This window comes from Mustela nigripes, chromosome 6 (assembly GCF_022355385.1).
Source record: "Mustela nigripes isolate SB6536 chromosome 6, MUSNIG.SB6536, whole genome shotgun sequence".
Classification (NCBI taxonomy): Eukaryota; Metazoa; Chordata; class Mammalia; order Carnivora; family Mustelidae; genus Mustela; species Mustela nigripes.
Genome location: NC_081562.1, coordinates 101368603 through 101389363, shown reverse-complemented (window position 1 = coordinate 101389363; position 20761 = coordinate 101368603). Strand labels below are relative to the sequence as shown.

Here is a 20761-nt window from a genome sequence, read left to right as displayed (position 1 = left end):
GATGGCGGAGAAGTAGCAAGCTGAGACTGCTTCAGCTAGCCGGAGATCAGCTAGATAGCTTATCTAAAGATTGCAAACACCTGAAAACCCATCGGCAGATCGAAGAGAAGAAGAACAGCAATTCTGGAAACAGAAAAACAACCACTTTCTGAAAGGTAGGACCGGCGGAGGAGCCTGGATTTTTGATCGCTATATAATTATGATTAAAGGGCAGTTCTTTTAAAAAATCCTCATAATATACTTAAACAAGGAAGATGTAAATATTAGAAAAAAAAAATCACACCCCACCCTGAGTTTGAAGAGCCAACAACCAAATTTTCAGCTTTAAAACAGTCAACTTCAAACTTTTTTTACCGTAAGCTGTAATTTAAAAATAATCTTTTCCACCAGATTCCAGCATGCGAATACAAACATTCTCTCTCTCCCCACCATAAACGTATTTATATAGCTAAATAAAATCTCATGAAACAATACCTATTACTTCCTTCTTGTGATGAATACTAATATCGTTTTTCATTCTACTCAATCCTATTTTAGCTCATTTAAAAGACAACCATTCAAGGGTGCCTAGGTGGTTGGTTAAGCTACTTCCTCCGGCTCAGGTCATAATCCTGGAGTCCCGGGATCAAGTCCCACATCGGGCTCCCTGCTGGGTGGGGAGTCTGCTTCTCCTTCTGGCTTCTCCCCTCTCACCCTCTCATACTCTCTCTCTGCCTTTCTCTCATTCTCTCTCTCTCAGATGAATAAATAAAATCTTAAAAAAAAAAAAAAAAGACAACCATTCAGCTGGTTCTCTAACCCCCTAAAGGGGTAAAGGGGTTGCTAGACATAGTGTGTGAAACATTACACACTCTGACATGTGAGAAGAGACATCTGCAGTGATAATGGTCACCTTTCACATCCACGTATACCTGCATGTACATGACTGCATGTGTGCAGATATGTATTTCTCAGTACATGCAGACCATGGTCATTTCCAGCCACACAGTCCCTTTCATATGTATTCCCATATGGGGAACCAAGGCACAAATTCTAAATCCCAATGTAAACGAGCACGCCGATGGTCTACCCTCTACTCTGGCACTAGCTCTCTACACACAGTGGAGTTTTCCCATGTGGATCAACCTGAGGCCCAGCTCTATAGGGATCAAACTGGGCAACAAAAACATGGGAGCCATGTTTTCTGAGAAGGTACCAGGCTAGGCCCGTTGAAACTGCTTGGCTGCCAAGGAGGATATGAACCTTCTGGGAGATGTCACATCTCAGGGGGAAAGGGGGCAGTTGAGGTCAAGTTGTAACCCTGACAACTACTAGTTGCTGAAGTTGGACACATTACATGACTGTAAGCATAATTTCTCCACCTCTGTTAGGGGAAAATAATACCAATCTAACAGGTTACAACCATAATCTCTATCTACAGGATCAAAGAAACTGGTATCTGAGAAACACCCAGCCCCATGCCTGGCACAAGGAAGACATTTGATAAGTATTAGTTTTTCCCTCATGCTAGATGGCCTGAAGAAGGCAAAACCTCCATCATATTTGTTGTGTCGTGGTCCCAGAATCCCCAGTCAAAACACTGGGCAGTTGGTGCCAGGGTTTTACACATAGAAATATCCAAACCCTTGTGTCTTACACTAAGTTATCTAGTTTTAAGTATCTAGCTTTAAGTATTTAAGTAGGTCTAAGTATTGATCATTGGTGAAACCCTTTCCTCAAAGAAGCCCAGCTCTTGGTCCTTTCTTCAGGACAGCCATTACTTCTTCCAACTATAGTGGACACCCACTCAGCCCAGTGTCCTCATCCACCCGGCTACTGAGGAAACATCCTTTTGGTAAAGAGTGATCTAGCCCCCACAGCCCCGACTATGGGCCCAGGGCCTCCACCCTAATCCAAAATGAGCCAACGGGGTTTTTGGAACCAATTATAGAGAAAGCTCTAAAATACAAGTTCCATGAGCTATTAGTAGGAATGTTTACATCCAATGGAGAAAATCTGCAGTGAAACAAATACAAGAAAAAAACAGTGATGGGAGATAAACAGGAGTCCCTACTTCCATTGGCCCCTAGGCTAGCCATACACTTGCCACTATGTTCCCTGACCACCCCAGAATCCTTCTAATAAATTCCTTTTTTTTTTTTTGCTTCAGCTAGTTGATGTTGCATTTCTATCAATTGCAACTGAGAAAGTATTAAAATACATTGATCACGCTTCGGTTTTTGAGGACAGTGCTGAAGATAGCAAGAGATTTAAATACCAAATGTAAGTTAAGTGTCACTTGTACTTTATTTCTACATATGTTGATTCCTTCAACAATTATTTATTAACATTTTACTATGTGCCAAACATCATCTCCTGAATCCTTACAACAACATTACAAGGTACATGTTATTATCACTATTTACAGCCAAGGGAAGGAAGACCTGGGGAGTGAACTATCTAGTCCTATAGCTAGTATGTAATGCTCTCCATCCTAAAGGATGCTATTTTTTTGTCGGGGGTGGTGGGGAGAGCATGAGTGGTGTTGGGGGGACACTGAGGGAGAGGGAGAGAATCTGAAGTAGGCTGCACACCCAGCATGGAGCTAGACACAGGGCTTGATTTTGTGACCCTGAGATCACAACCTGAGCCAAAATCAAGTCAGACGCTTAACCAACTAAGCCACCTGGCAGCCCAAGTATGCTATTTTTAAGTGCTTATATTCTTTGTAGGCTCTCTTTTCACCATAAGGACCAGCCTTTGTTCCATCTCTTGACTCTCCAAGAGCCCCACCATGGGGCCGGTCACCACCTGCAGTTTCTGACTTCCTGAACCAGAGGTTGAGCCCCCCTCAGTTCCAGAACTGCCTGCTTCTATAGACAGCCTCACAGCATTTTACCCCAACAGTGTTTGACCATATCGACATGTGATCTCTATCCAATGCCACTCACCGTTTCCCACCTCAGGTCTTAGGAGAAACCAGAGAAAAAAGTCATGCAGTTGAGAGGAAAATGCACTTCTCAGGCTTGGGGTTTTTCATCAGGTAGAATCTACTTGCCCACATCAGCCTTTAGCCCTGGAGAAGAGCTTAACTAGGAAAGAAAGGGAGCCATCCCCAGCAGGCTCTGAAGCCATTCCCAGACTCTGTAGTTCCCAGATCTGTCTCTGGAGGGAGGTTATGTGTGTGGTAAGGGGAGGAGAGAATAGAGGGTGAGGACTTTGGAAGGAAGCATGTGAACTGTACTTGCAACTGGGATGAAACTCCAAAGTACTGCCCTGTGGGAACTGAGGCTTTTTCTTTAAAAACATCTCACCTGGGAATATCTTCTTCGATTGTTGCACATCCATAAAGAAACACGATCACTCCAATTACAGAAGATGGAATGAGAAATGATGTATATAACCCCAGCCAGGCAAAATACAGTCCAATTTTTTCTCCAAAATACTTTCTGAAAAAGAAAGCAAATTGCAACACTTATTAAGAACACCATACACCTCCTCCATTTCTGTTTGTTCTAAACCTGACAACGGGTCAGCATAAATAAAAAGAGATGGAAGTTAGATGGCGCAAGAGGGACCTCAGCACAAAGAACTGGTCTCTTCCACTATGAATTACATTCCTTGGGAATCACACACACACACACACTCACACACACACACACACACACACACACACACACACATCCCCCAGGGAATCCTGGCTATTCACGTGAAATAGTCCCAAGAAGGAATCCAGCCCTAACAGCAAACAGAAAATAGGCCATACATTTTGGCATCTTTACCAGACAAACATGAGTAACACAACATCACCTCATGAGTACCGTAACCCATAGAAAAATACCTTTTCAAAACTTTGCTATGTGACTAAAACACACAAACAGGTGGGCACACATACTTATGTATACAAACCATTAAACTCAGAAAAATGACTAGAAGAATTTTGGTAAAATATTAGCAATGGTTTCCTTAGCTGATGGGATTATGGATGGATTGTATTTCTTTATTTTTTACCTTTTTGCATTTTTTAAACTCTCTACTTTGTTAATGAATTAATTTTATAATAAAAAATTCTTTTAAAGAGAAAATTAACAAGCCATTATATTTTTTGATCCCCAGGTCAGGAAGTGAGTAAGTTGTCACACTGTCTCTAAAAAAGGAATTTTTCTTTTAAATAACTATTGGTGACAGGCACCTGAGTAGAAAAATACAAACCACAGAGAAACCGTGCATTTTCTTTCCTAAGAGGCTATGACATAAAACACGGGAGGGAAATGGGAGTGCAGCCCACTCTTTGATGTGAGGACAAAAGGATAAGAACAGTGAATTGAATCTATTTGTCCACTACCAAAGGGGCTGCTCTCACCTAGGATTCACACAATGGCAAGATAATGTGGCTTCCACCCTAACAACAAGAGAAGTCCAGATAATCTGTAACATTAAACTTTCCTTGAACCCATCATAGAGTGGAGACTACAAGGTAATCATGTGAAGTGAATATTTTTTTAAAAAGTGACAAGCACCTCCAAGGAAAATGGGATATGCAAACACTTTCAGATTTGGCAGACCACAGAAGGAAAAGGCAGTACAAAGAAAAAGATATAATCTTGTAAATTCTGAAAGGCTGAGTATAGGTTAGCATGATAGCTTAGAATAACTGGGAGCTCCAGACACAAGAGGAGTTTGCAGTCATTCATAAGATCCCAGCCAATGACCACCATCTGGTACTCACAAGGAGGGTATGGCAACATAGGAAACTGGAAAGGGTCTCTTTATTTGCAGAGGGGCATGGAAACACACCCATCTCCCAAGACCATCTCTCATTCAAATCACTGACTGATAATGATCAGCAGTCTGCTCTGGGGGAGGGGCAGGACAGAGGATAATATTCTAGGGTCTACCATATATATAACAGAAGTCCCAGGAAGATTAAGAGAAAGAAGACAGAAGAAATATCTGAAAGGGTTATGGCTAAAAAATTTCCCAAAATTAATCAAAAACAACAAAACATAGATTTAAGAATCCAGAGAACCCCAACCAGAGTAAATATAAAAACAAAAACAGAAACTTATACACCGAGACATATCATAATCAAATCTGAAAAACAAAGATAGAAAATCTTTAATTAAGCTGGGGTGGGGGTAAGGCTTTGCTGGGGAGGGAAAGATGGGAAAAGGAGGATATTATATGCAAAGGGACAAAAATTTCTTGGCAGAAACTATGCAAGCCAGAAGATAACAGGGTGACAACCTTAAAGTATGGAAAGGGGGGGGTGGGAAAAACGGTCAACCCAGAATACTATATGAAACAGTGCTCCCGTGGGGATAAAACTAGTTCTTTGGAAGCCAAAAACTATCTTAGGTATTACAGTGGTTTTAGGTCTCCAAAGGACCACAGAACATAAAGAGATATACAGATATATGTGGTATTAAAATTTCATGGAAGAGAGCAGTAATGGAAAAAAGGCAGAGAAACATTGGTAAAAACCAAAAATTGTGATGATGACTTATGGAGTTTATAACATATATATATATGTATGTATATATACATACATATATATACATACATATATACACTATACATACATATATACACTATTTCTCAGTTTCCTGAGAAATACATACATAGTGTATATATGTATATGTATATATATGTATATACATATATATAAGCATATATATAAGCATACATATACATATATATGTATATGTATATGTACATACATATATACATACATATATATACTATACATACATATATACACTATTTCTCAGTTTCCTGAGAAATACATACATAGTGTATATATGTATATGTATGTATATACATATATATGTATATAAGCATATATATATATGCATACATATACATATATATGTATATCCATATGTACATACATATATACATACATATATACACTATACATACATATATACACTATTTCTCAGTTTCCTCTCTCCTATCATAGGTGCTGTTTTGTCCTACTCCTATATACATTATAAACTATATACGTTATATATATATGTATGTATATACATATATATATGTATGTATGTATATATAGGTCCCTCTATAGAAATAGTGTAATAATGCCCTTACCCAGGGTGTGAGATGGTATAATATTATTTTAAAGTAGAATGTGGTAAGTTAAAGGATTCTGTAAATCCTAGAGCAACCACTGAATTTTAAAAATAGGTAATAATTAACAGACCAAAATTGGAGATGAAATGGAACCATAAAATATACTCATTTGCAAAGAAGTCATGAAAAGAGGAAAAACCAAAAGAAACTACAGACAAAACAAATAGAAAACAAATAGTAAGGTGGTAGTTTTAAAATATAAATACATTATACAATGGAGTATTATGTCTCCATCAGAAAAGATGAATACCTAACTTTTGTATCAACATGGATGGGACTGGAGGAGATTATGCTAAGTGAAATAAATCAAGCAGAGAGAGTCAATTATCATATGGTTTCACTTACTTGTGGAGCATAAGGAATACACGAAAGACACTGGGAGATGGAGAGGAGAAGTGAGTTGGGGAAATCGGAGAGGGAGATGAACCATGAGAGACTGTAGACTCTGAGAAACAAACTGAGGGTTTTGGAGGGGAGGGGAGTGGAGGGTTGGGTGAGCTTGGTGGTGAGTATTAAGGAGGGCACGTATTGCATGGAGCACTGGGTGTGGTGCGTAAACAATGTATCTTGGGACACTGAAAAAAATAAAATTAAATTAAAAAATATATACAAATACATTAATAATAACAAATGTAAGCATACAAGAAACCCACTTTTATTATAAAGGCATATATGGAAGAAAAGTAAAAAAATATATCATACAATCAGGAATCAAAAGGAACGTGGGACACACAAAGACTTCTGAACAAGGAACATTACCTGGGATAAAGAAGCAGATCAATTAATGATAATATGGTAAACTCATTAAGAAGGCCTGATTATCCTAAATGTATATAGTAAAATGTACAGATCAGCTGCATACATCAAAATACATACAATAAAAACTGAGAGAACTAGAAGGATGAATAGACAAATTCTCAAGTATAAACTGGAGATATCAACAGTTCCCTCTCAAGTAATGGAGAGAACAAGGAGACATAAAAAATCTGTAGGGACACAGAAGTCACTACAAACCAACTTGACCTAATTGACATGTATAGAATCATCTACTAAACAGCAGAAAATACATTCTTTCCAATACACATTCACCAAGATGGTCCATATTCTGAGCTATAAAGCTAATCTAACAAATATAAGGGACTAAAGTAATGAAATTTTATTCTCTGAGCACAATTAAGTTAAACTAAAAATCAACAGCAGAAAGATATCTGAAAATATCTATAAATACTTGGAAATACAACACCCATCCAAATAACCCAAAGAAAGGTCAATGAAGAAATAAAAAGGGAAATTAGAAAGTAGTTTCAATTGAGTGAAAAGGAAAACATAATATTACCAAAAGTTGTAGGATGCCATTAAAGCAATACTTAGAAATTTATAGCATTGAATACTTGTACTAACATAAGAAAGCTCTGAATCAATCATCTAAGCTTTCACTTCTACTAGAAAAAGAACAAATTCAATCCAATGCAAAGAAGTAAAGAATTAATAAAGTGGGGAACAGAGATCAGTGAGAATGAAAACAGAAGAAACATAAAGAAAGGGCCCATAAAACCAAAAGCTGGTTGTTTGACAGGATCTATAAAATTGACAAATGTTAGTCGGACTTATCAAGAAGATGAAAGACAAAACACAAATTACCAACATGGGGACTGAAAAAAGGGACATCACTACAGTTCCTATTTCCATGATCATGGGATACTATTAGCTGCCCCCTCATGGGTGCTCATCTTGCCTTCCCTTCCAGACTACATTGCCTACCTTTGGAAGAAGAGTGGGGAATGGGAAGATAGGAGAGACATAACACATAACAAACACAAACTGTCCTAGTGCTCTTGTCTTGATCGTCTTATTTAACTCCACTTTCAATTCTCACAACATCTTTTCCAGGTGAGGAAACAGAAAGTCTTTGGATAAACAGACTTGTCCAAGGTCACATGGCTAGTGGATGGCAAGACAAGCATTTGGTCCTTTGGCATTTGACCCCCCCATGTGCTCTTGCCAGGATAACAACAGCAGTCATAGGGACTGAAATTTATCAAGGGCTGATTTTGCCAGTCTCTGTTCTAAGAAGATTCTAAATATTGTCTCATTTTTTTAGTCCCCACAACTCTATGAGGTAGTATGCTATTATCTTCCAGTTGGAGATGAAGAAACTGATGGACAAAAATAGTGCCCCAAGGTCACGTGGCTGGGAAGAAAGCAGAGACAAGATTCAACTCAGTGAGGTTAACTGAGATTCCAACTCTCAAGATTCCTCCACAGTATACTAACTTCTAGGAGGGACTTAGGGAAGGGAAGGAAATAGCTGGGCAGGGGACATGTGCAGGGAAAATTTGCTGAGTTAGAGAAAGACAGATCATAGCTACCTATTCATCCTCCATCCCCTGCCATGTTCTCATGTTTTTTCCAGCTCTGAAACCAGACCACCAAAGCTTCCCATCTGAGGTACTCAGCCATTCAAAGATAGAAGATTTCCCTGACCAGTCTCTTAACCCATAAAATCTACAAATCTTTTCTCCTGTTGCTTCCCAGGTTTATGCTTAAGGAACTGATCTGGTAACTTAAACTTCACTGGGGTACTTCATCACTTCTTCCAGGAAAGGAATTACATTTCAAGCTTTATAGAAACAATACCTTCATCCCTTAAAGGAAGGGAGAGAATATTTTGAGGAGTTCTTTGAACTGTTCCACATAAGCAATTTACTCCTCTTTTTACCATAAAATCATCAACAGCCAAAAAGGTAGACAGGAAGCCTGAACACAGAGCCCAGACACCTGGCAAAGGAAGCGAGCGAGGTCAAAATCTATTAGGGTAAGAACAGATGAAACAAAGAAGGAAAAGGAGTCAGTTATGCTATTTAAGGGCAACAGTTTAGTTGTCAAAAATTCAGATGCCTTCAAAAACCAGGCAGGAAACATAAATGACCAAAGCAGGCCAAGCATGACCAATCATAGTATCTCCAGTGGAACAGGAGAGGGCTTATTTCTATCTACAGGGACCAGTAACTACTCAGCTCCAGCAGTCCTGGGAGACATGTGAGAAAACGGGACCAGAATTGCCAGATCCTACAATTTTCCAAGAAAAGCTGGAAATCTGTATTTCTCCTAATTTTTCAATGTTGGCAACTAATTCAACTGGGAAAAAAATGTACAGGCCAAACAAAAAATTCAAGGGCTAAACAATGTCTATGGGATATCAGCTGGTGTCCTCTCTGGTATAGCAGAGGTCCCAGAACAGGGGCTCTGAAGTGAGGAGAGCAGGCATGAATGTTCCCTCTGCTGTTTCCCACCTTGGGAAAGTCTTTCCCACCTCTCTAAGCTTCATTTTGTTTCCATTTAAAAATATGTTAATTTGAAAATGAAATGAGCAAGGTCTAGAACACAATAAGCAAGTTTTGATGACACTTATTCTAAAAACCCACGTGGTCTACTACATTAAAATGGAAAACTTCTGCGCATCAAATGGTATTGTTAGGTGAGTAAAAAGACAGGTCAAGAAATAGTTAAAAAAAAAATTTGTATACATGGACTTGTATTTGGAATACATAAAGAACTTCTACAGATGAATAAGAATTAGGAATCCAACAGAAAAAATAAGCACAAGACTTTAAGGAACTCTTCATTAAAAAGATAACCAATTGGGATGCCTGTGTGGCTCAGTCATTTAAGCAACCAACTCTTAATTTCGACCCACATCATGATCTCAGGGTTATTAAATCAAGCTCTGTGATGGGCCCCATGTGCTTAAGATTCTCTCTCCCATTCCCTCTACTCCTCTCCCCCAAAAAAGATACCCAATTGACCAATAAACATATGAAAATGTACTCAACTTTCCTCATCATCAGATCATCAGGGAAAAGTAAATGAAATCACAACACAATAAGTCTGTATAGTCAAGAGAATGGTAAAAGCGAAAGAGAGGGGAAATGCCAAGTCTTGGCCAAATGTGGAGAAACCAGAAATGCTCCCACGGTGCAGGTGGCATGTATATTGGTAGATCTACTCTGGGAAAACTGATGGGTAATATCTACTACAGCTGAACCTGGGCATCCCCAATGATGCAACAACTCTCTTCCTGAGTATGTGCCCAACAGAAATGCATACATGCACATTGAGAGACATAGAACAGCAGCACTATCTAGGATGCCTCACACTGGAAACCCATAAATGCCTATAAAACACCATAAATGTCTATAAGCAATAAAATGGATAAATATGTTGTGTTATATTTGCCCAATGGAATGTTATACAGCAACATGCAACAATATGGATAAATCTCATCAACACAACGTTGAGCAAAAGAAGTCACACAGTAAAAACTATATATATTTAATTATTCTATTTATATTTATGTAAAGTCAAAAACAAAATAGCTGTGCTAGAAGTCCAGATAGTAGTGTTAATCATATTCTTTCTTGATCTGGGTACTAGTTGTATGAGTGTGTTCAGTTTGCAAAAATTCAGCAAGTATCTGTCTATAGGTATATTATATCTTGATTTTAAATGGTTTCATCTTTAAATTTTTATTATTTTGTTTTACTTGAGAGTAGTTGATACACTAAGTTTCAGGTATAAAACAGTGACTCAACAAGTTTCAACATTATGCTATGCTCACCACAGTGTAGCTGTCACCACACCATGTTATTACAATACCATTGACTATACCTTATGCTGTGTCTTTTATTCCTGCGACTTACTCATCTCATAACTGGAAGCAGGAGGTACGGAACCTATACCTCCCACTTGCCTTCACTCATTTTGTGCACACTCCCACTAGCAACCATCAGTTTGCTTTCTGTGTTAACAGGTCTGATTCTGTTGTTTGTTTATTCTTTTTTTTTTTTTTTTTTTTTTTAGATTCCACATATAAGAGAAATCATACGGTACTTGTCTTTCTCAGTCTGACTTATTTTGATTAGCATAATATCCTTTAGGTCCATCCATGTTGTTGCAGATGGCAAAAATCTCATCCTTTCTAATATAATATTCCATGATACATCCCACACATACACACATATACATATATCTTCCTATCTATTTATCTATCAATGGACTCTTACGTTGCTTCCATAGTTTGGCTACTATAAATAATCCTGCAAAAACATAGGGGTACATATGCCCTTTCGAATGAGTGTTTTCATTTTCTTTGAGTAAATATCCAGTAGTGAAATTATTGGATCCTTTGGTATTTCTGGTTTTTAATTTCTTGAGAAAACTCCATAGTGTTGTTAACCCACAGTGGCTGCACCAGTTTGCATTCCCACCAACAGTGCACAAAGATTCCTTTTACTCTACATCCTTGCCAGCACTTATTTCTTGTCTTTCTGATTTTAGACATTCTGACAGGTGTGAGGTGATCTCTCATTGTGGTTTTGATTTGCATTTCCCTGATGATTAGAGATGTGGAATATATTTTTAAGTGTCTTTTGGCCATTTGTATGTCTTCTTTGGAAAAAGATCTATTTGGTTACTCTGCCCATTTTTTGTTGGTTATTTATTGTTTGGGGCATTGTCTTTGGTCCTTATATATTTTGGATATTAACCCCTTATCAGATATATCATTTGCAAGTATCTTCTCCCATTCAGTAGGTTGCTCTTTAGATCTAGCAATGGATTCCTTCATTTTGCAAAAGCTTTTTATGTTGATATAATGCCAATAGTTCATTTTTGCTTTTGTTTCCCTTGTCTTAAGAGACATGTCTAGAGTAATGTTGCTATGGTCAGTGTCAGAGAAATTACTGCCTGTGCTCTCTTCTAGAATTTTTATGGTTTTAGGTCTCACACTTAGGTCTTTAATCTATTTTGAGTCTATTTTTTGTATGGTGTTAGAAAGTGGTCTAGTTTCATGTTTTTACATGACGCTGTCCAGTTTTCCCAGCACCATTTACTGAAGACTCTCTTTTCCCTCACTTCATATTCTTGCTCCTTTGCCATAAATTAACTGACCATACAATCACGAGTTTATTTCTGGGATCTCTATTCTGTTCCATTCATCTATGTGTCTATACCATACTGTTTTGATTACTACAGCCTTGTACTATATATATTGAGATCTGGAATTGTGATGCCTCAACTTTGTTTTTCTTTCTCATGACTGAAATGATCATTCACCACAATCAAATGGGATTTATTCTGAGGATGCAAGAAAGGTTCAATATTTGCCAATCAACATGATACACCTCATCAACAAAATGAAGGATAACAATCATATGATCATCCCACAGAATGGGAGAAGCTATTTGCAAATGACACTACAGACAAAGAGCTGATATCAAAGATCTATCAAGCACTCCTCAAAGTCAACACTGAAAAAACAGATAATCAAGTCAAAAAATGGGCCGAAGACATGAGCAGACATTTTTCCAAAGAAGACATACAAATGGTTAACAGACACATGAAAAACTGTTCATCATCATTAGGCATCAGGGAAATTCAAATCAAAACCACATTGATGAGGGGAGGAGCATGATGGTGGAAGAGTAAGAGACAAAACATCATCAGATCACAGAAGTTCAGCTAGATAGCTATCAAACCATCCTGAATACCAACAAACTCAACAGGAGACTGAAGAGAAGAAGAGCAGCAATTCTAGGAACAGAAAATCAACCACTTTCTGGAAGGTAGGACATGAGGAAAAGTGAATCCAAAGAGACAAGAAGATAGACCACAGGGGGAGGGGCCAGCTCCCAGCAAGCCAGTAGCTACAGAGCATAAAATTGGAACTTTTAGAAGTCTGCTCCACCGAGGGACATCATTCCAGAGGCTAAGCAAGGGGATGGAGACCTGTGAGGACAGTGTGATCTCAGAACCCACGGGGTCACAAAAAGACCAGGGTATCTGAGTGCGGCAGAGCTCCCAGGTATCACAACAGGGAAACTGGCTATAGAGACAGAGCCGAGCAGTGGGCTCTCAGCTCGGGATTACCTTAAACTGAGGCACAGTTGGGCCACTACTCTTTGAGCAGGGTCCCCACAAGTGGCAGAACCTTCTTCTTCCAGGAGTGGCACAGGAGGGTATGGCAGGAATCTGCCGGGTTTGGAGACTCCAAACAGGGCCGTGTGCCAGAGACAGCAATGCTCAGTCACAGGGTGGGTGAGCACAGAGCACAGTTGGAGACCAGGGAGACGGAAGGGATTGACTACTTTTCTCTGAGGGTGCACTGAGAAGTGAGGCCCGAGCTCTCGGCTCCTCCAAGTGGAGATCAGGAGGCCACCATTTTTCATTCCCGCTCTCCAAAGCTGTACGGAAAGTGTTCAGGGAACAAAAGCTCCCAAGAGCGAACCTGAGCAGATTGCTTAGTCTGGCTCCTGGCAAGGGCAGTGCAATGCCACCTCCAACAAAGACATTTGAGAATCACTGCTACAGGCCCCTTCCCCAGAAGATCAGCAAGAACATCTAGGCAAGACAAAGTTCACTGTCAATGAGAACTGCAAAACTTCAGAGCTATAGGAATACAGCACATAGAATTCATGGCTTTTGTTTCCATGATGCTTTATTCTTTCAGGGTTAAATTTTTTTAATTTTATTTTTTTTCTTATTCTATTTTTTTAATTTCTCCTTTCCTATTTTAATATTTTTTAACTATTTTACTTTATCAATACGTTTTTTAAAATCTTTTAAAATTTTCATTGTTATAATAATATTCTATCCCTTCATTGTATTTCACCTCATTTTTTGTATACACACAGGTTTTATTTCTTTAAAATTTTGGGATAGTGTTTCTTCTTTTTTTTTTTTTAAGATTTTATCTATTGATTTGACAGACAAAGATCACAGGTGAGTAGACAGAGAGAGAGGAGGAAGCAGGCTCCCTGCTAAGCAGAGAGCCTGATATGGGACGCGATCCCAGGACCCTGGGATCATGACGTGAGCTGAAGGCAGAGGTTTTAACCCACTGAGCCACCTAGGCACCCCAGAATAGTGTTTCTTCTAATAGATAAAAATATACCCTAACTCTAGCACATGGCTTTGTTCTGCTCTCCAGGTTCACCACATTCTTTCCTCTTTTTTGTCTTTTTAACCAACTTATCTTATCAATTCCTTTTTCAGAATCTTTTTAAATCTTCATTTTTATAGTCATATTCCATCCCTTCATTGTGTTTACACCCATTTTTTTATACATATAAGTTTTATTTTCTTTGAAATTTTGGGAGGTAGTTCCTTCTAACAGACCAAAAATACAACCAAAATCAAGTGTGGGGCTCTGTTCAATGTACCAGTCTAATATATGTGTATATATTTTTTCTTTTTTTTCCCCCTGGTTTTGGGTCTCTTCTGATTTGGTTAGTGTATATTTTCCTGGGGTCATTGCTACCCTTTTAGTATTTTATTCTCTCATTCATCTATTCTCGTCTGGATAAAATGACAAGACAGAAAAATTCACGACAAAAAACAAGAGGCAGTACCAACAGCTAGGGACCTAATCAATATGGACATTAGTAATATGTCAGAACTAAAGTTCAGAATGACAATTATCAAGGTGCTAGCTGGGCTCAAAAAAAGCATGGAAGATACTAGAGAATTCCCTTTCTGGAGAAAAAAAAAGAATTAGATCTAATCAAGTTGAAATAAAAAAAAAACTATTAATGAGGTGCAATAAAAAATGGAGGCTCTTACTGCTACGATAAATGAGATAGAAGACGGGGGACCTGGGTGGCTCAGTGGGTTAAAGCCTCTGCCTTCGGCTCAGGTCATGATCCCAGGGTCCTGGAATTGAGCCCCGCATCAGGCTCTCTGCTCAGCAGGGAAGCTGCTTCTTCCCTCTCTCTCTCTCTGCCTGCCTCTCTGCCTACTTGTGATCTCCGTCAAATAAATAAATAAAATATTTTTAAAAAATGAGATAGAAGACAGAATTAGTGATATATAGAAGACCAAATGATGGAGAATAAGGAAGCTGAGCAAAAGAAAGACAAACAACTAAGGGGAACATTCGAGAGATATGTGATACCATAAGACGAAACAATATTAGGATAACTGGGATCCCAGATGAAGAACAAAGAGAGAGGGGGCAGAAGGTATATTGCAACAAGTTATAGAAGAGAATTTCCGTAATTTGGCGAATGGAACAAGCATCAAAATCCAGGAAGCAGAGAGAACCCTCCTCAAAATCAACAAAAATAGCTCCATAGCCCATCATCTAATAGTAAAACTTAAAAGTCTCATTGACAAAGACAAAATCCTGAAAGCAGCTCAGGACAAGAGGTCTGCAACATACAGCCGTAGAAATATTAGATTGGCAGCAGACCTACCCACAGAAACCCTGTTAGGCCAGAAAAGACTGGCATGATATACTGAGAGCACCAAAAAGAAGAATATGCAGCCAAGAATACTATAGCCAGTTAGGCTGTCATTGAAAATAGGAGAGGGGCACCTGGATGGCTCTGTGGGTTAAGCCTCTGCCTTTGGCTCAGGTCATGATCTCAGGGTCCTGAGATCAAGCCCTGCATTGGGCTCTCTACTCAGTGGGGAGCCTGCTTCCCTTTCTCTCTCTGGTTGCCTCTCTGCCTATTTGTGCTCTCTCTCTCTGTGTCAAATAAATAAATAAAATCTTAAAAAAAAAAAAAAAGAAAGAGAGAAAGAAAGAAAGAAAATAGAAGGAGAGATAAAAAGCTTCCAGGACAAACAAAAACTAAAACAATTTGCACACCAAACCAGCCCTACAGGAAATATTGAAAGGGGTCCTCTAAGCCAAGAGAGAGCCAAAAAGTAACAGACCACAAAGGAACAGAGACAATACACAGTAACAGTCACCTTACAGGCAATACAATGGCACGAAATTTTTATCTTTCAATAGTCACCCTGAATGCAAATGGGCTAAATGTCCCAATCAAAAGACAAAGGGTATCAGAATGGGTTAAAAAATCAGGATCCATCGACATGCTGTCTGCAAGAAACTTATTTTAGAACCAAAGACACCTCCAGATTGAAAGTGAGGGGGTGGAAAACAATTTACCATGCTAATGGACATCAAAAGAAAGCTGGGGTGGCAATCCTTCTATCAGATAAATTAGACTTTAAACCTTTTATAGTCTTTAAAGACTATAATAAGAGATGAGGAAGGACACTATATCATACTTAAAGGGTCTGTCTGGCAAGAAGATCTAACAATTTTAAATATCTATGCCCCTAACATGGGAGCAGCCAATTATATAAACCAATGAATAACAAAATCAAAGAAATACATCAACAATAATGCAATAATAGTAGAGGACTTTAACATCCCCCCCCCCCAACTTAAATGGACAGATCATCTAAGCAAAAGATCAACAAGGAAAAAGGCCTTGAATGACATGCTGGACCAGATGGATATCACAGATATATTTAGAACATTCCATCCCAAAGCAACAGAATATACATTCTTTCCTAGTGCACATAGGACATTCTCCAGAATAGAACACATCGTGGGTCAGAATCAGGTCTCAACCAGCACCAAAAGATTGGGATCACTCCCTGAATATTTTCAGACCACAATGCTTTCAAATTAGACTCACCCACAGGAGGAAAGTTGGAAAGAGCTCAAATACATGGAGGATAAAGAGTATCCCACTAAAGAATGAATGGGTCAACCAGGAAATCAAAGAAGAATTTTTAAAAATTCACGGAAATAAAAGAAAATGAAAACATAACTGTTCAAAATCTTTGGGACACAGGGAAGGTGGTCCTGAGAGGAAAGTATATAGCAATACAAGCCTTTCTCAAGAAACGAGAAAGGTCTCAAGGACACAACCTAACCCTACACCTAAAAGAGCTGGAGAAAGAACAGCAAAGAAAGCCTAAACCCAGCAGGAGAAAAGAAATAATAAATCAGAGCAGAAATCAATGAAACAGGAATCAAAAGAACAGTAGAACAAATCAACAAAACTAGGCACTGGTTCTTTAAAAGAATTAATAAGATTGATAAACCCCTGGCCAGACTTATCAAAAAAAAAAAAAAAAAAAAAGAGGAAAGACCCAAATTAATAAAATCATGAATGAAAGAGGAGAGATCACAACCAACCAAAACCAAAGAAATACAAGCAATTATAGGAACATATTATGAGCAACTATATCTTTATATACCAGCAAATATGACAATCTGAAAGAAATGGATGCATTCCTAGAGACATATAAACTACCAAAACTGAATCAGGAAGAAATAGAAAACCTGAACAGATCCATAACCAGTAGGAGATTGAAGCAGTCATCAAAAAACTCCCAACAAACCAGAGCCCAGGGCCAGATGGCTGCCCAAGAGAATACTACCAAACATTTAAAGAATTAATACCTATTCTCCTGAAACTGTTCCAAAAAATAGAAATGGAAAGAAAACTTCCAAACTCACTTTATGAGGCCAGCATTACTTTAATCCCAAAACCAGACAAAGAACCCATCGAAAAGGAGAATTAAAGACCAATATCCTTATGAACATGGATGCAAAAATTCTCACCAAAACACTAGCCAATAGGATCAAACAGTACATTAAAAGGATGATTCACCATGACCAAGTGGGATTTATTCCTGGGCTTCAAGGTTGGTTCAACATCCTCAAATCAATCAATATGATACAATACATTAATAAAAGAAAGAACAAGAACAATATGATACTCTCAATAGATGCTGAAAAACATTTGACAAAGTACAGAAACCTTTCTTGATCAAAACTCTTCACAGTGTAGAGACAGAGGGTACATTCCTCAATATCATCAAAGCCATCTATGAAAAACGCACAGCTAAAATCATTCTGAATGGTGAAAAACTGGGAGCTTTTCCCCTAAGGTCAGGAACATGGCAGAGACGTCTGCTATCACCACTGCTATTCAACACAGTACAGAAGTCCTAGCCTCAGCAATCAGACAACAAAAAGAAATAAAAGGAATCTGAATCAGCGTTATATGCAAACAATCCAGGAACACTATATCAAAAACCAATGATGTACTGTTGTTGACTAACATAACACAATAAAAAATAAATTTTAAAAAATCATATGATCCTATCAGTAGATACAGAAAAAGCATTTGACAAAATATCAACATCCATTCAGGATTTAAAAAAAAAACTCTCAACCTAGTAGTGTTAGAGGGAACATACCTCAAAACCAACAGTAACATCTTAATTAATAGAGAAAAACTGAGAGATTTTCTTCTACTTTTTTTTTTTAAGATTTTATTTATTTACTTGATAGAGATCACAAGTAGAGAGGCAGGCAGAAAGAGAGGAGGAAGCAGGCTCCCTGCTGAGCAGAGAGCCTGATGTGGGGCTTGATCCCAGGACCTTGGGATCATGACCTGAGCTGAAGGCAGAGGCTTTAACCCACTGAGCCACCCAGGCACCCTGAGAGATTTTCTTCTAAGATGAGGACCAAGACAAGGATATCCATTCTCACTACTTTTAAACACAGTACTGGAAGTCCTAGCCACAGCAATCACACAAGATAAAGAAATTAAGAGGTATCCATATTCATAAAGAAGTTAACCTGTCACTATTTGTAGATGACATAATACTATATGTAGAAAACCCTAAAGATTCTACAAAAAACTACTGGAAATAATAAATGAGTTCAGTCAAGGTTCAGGATACTTAATTAATACCCAGAAACCAGTAGCAATTTTATACACTGATAACAAAGTAGAAAAAAAGGGAAATTAACAAAACAACTCCACTTATAATTGTACCAAAAAAAAAAAAAAAAACCCATAAGCTTAACAGAAGAGGTAAAAGAGTTATACTCCAAAAACTATAAAACACTAATGAAAGAATTTGAAGATGTCGCAAGCAAATGGAAAGCTATTCCATGTTCATGGGTTAAATGAATTAATATTTTTTAAACTTCCACACTACCCAAAGCAATCTATAGATACAATGTAATCCCTATAAAAATACCAACAGCATTTTTCACAAAACTAGAGCAAATAATATGAAAATTTGCATGGAACTACAAAAGACCTCAAATAGACAAAGATACCTTTAAATGGTTTTCAAGAGATACCACATGTCTTATAATTTGCAGGCCAACAGATTCCCGGAAGATCACTTTGTCCATTCTCTAGCCTTCAAGCCTGATGGCATTATAATCAACATCAGATGTATACGCCTTTCAGGCCCAGTCTGTCACCAGACCTGAACAGGGAATTTTCACCTTGATGAAGCACAGACAAGGCTTTCAGAACTAGACTGCCAGCCCTGAAATGCAAGGATGGCATTTGGCCGGGTAGCCCAAGGCGGTGGTGGAGGTTGGATGCTGCCTCACCATTCCCAAGCATTCAGATCAGAAGCAGACCAGACATGGCAGCAGGGCGTGTTCCAGGGGAGCTGGCCCTGTCAGGATAGGCGGGCAACTTCTGCTCCCAACTCCTGCCAAGCCCACATCAGCGTGACAGGATGGCAAGCACAGCACCTTCCTTCTTGGTCTTAACAAAAGCTCAGGCTTTCCCAGCCCTCGGGAGACAAACTGTGGGCAGGTGCAGGGATGCCCAAGAGAAAGCTCAGAGCCTTTAATTAGAGTTCACGGTGGATGGTTCCCTGGAAGACAGCCTGGGAATTCCCAGACACAGAAGAAACTAGGCAAGCTCTCTAAGGCCTCTCCTTGGTGAAACCATGAGATGGGGCCAATGTGGTTTCTGCCTTACTAATGTCCCTTTCCTGTACCCTCAGCTCTAGGAAATAATGTAAGTGGACAATGGTTGCATATGGGGTCAGCACTGGAAAGCAAAGAGAGAAATGCAACATTCATTCAGCAGGTACCATATGCCAAACTCTGGCTTAAGTGCTTTATACACAGTACGTCATTTAATGCTTGCAAAAACTTACAAGGCAAGTTAAAAATCAGTGTTAGAATTAAGGTTTGGTTCAGATGAGCCAAACAGTTAAAGATGACTCTTAAAAAAAAAAAAAAAGAGAGATGTTATGTATTTAGTTGAGAGAGAGTATGTACTAGAGAGAGCATGAGCAGGGGAAGGGGTAGGGGCAGAGGGAGAAGCAGACTCTCTACGGAGCAGGGAGCCCAACATAGGGCTCTATCCCAAGACCCCAGGATCATGACCTGAGCCGAAGGCAGACATTTAACTGACTGAGCCAACCAGGCGCCCCAAAGGTGACTTGGTTTTTTCGAGTTTTTTTTCATAAGTCTCCTTGGGATAAACATACAGTAAATTCAAGGTTCAAGCTCCCTGTCAGGATTGCCATGCCCAGCTCAAGAAGCTTCCCCACCACCATCCCCTTTACAAAATAGTATCCAGGTGAGGGAGAAGTGTGTGCATCTTTTCGATGGAAGAAGGGAGGGGGCTTCTGGGAATTTCCTGGCCTAGACCTTGGAGTTCTGCACTTGGCCCAGCTACTCAGTCACTGCACAGGGCTGGGTTGGCCCCCAGCATTGTGGGGGCATCCAGCGGGGGTGGCCAGGCCAGCAGAGTCCTACTGGGGCATCCAGCTGGCACCTCCAGCATGTGCTGCCTTTTCCTTTTCCCAGCAACAGCCTCTTCAAGGCAGATGGTTCCTGAGAACCTCTGGATCCTCCAGACCGTGTTTTGGTCTGTGGGACATAGGGGGCGCTGTTTCATGCTCAGCCTTTCCTAGTCAGCTGCCTGGGCAGCACCACAAACACTGACACCATGCTGGATGCTGGGCTTCTCCAAAGAACTTGCAATTTCCTCAGACTGCACTCTCGGAT

General features: G+C 39.2%; 1 protein-coding gene across 1 annotated transcript in view; it reads right to left on the bottom strand.

Annotated features, from left to right (window-relative positions):
• Positions 1-20761, bottom strand: part of ANO2 (anoctamin 2) — a 341480-nt gene that overhangs the window by 165968 nt on the left and 154751 nt on the right. The window contains exon 11 of the mRNA XM_059404945.1: positions 3294-3428. Within this exon, the coding sequence (XP_059260928.1) occupies positions 3294-3428 (135 nt within the window). The remainder of the gene's footprint in view (positions 1-3293; positions 3429-20761) is intronic.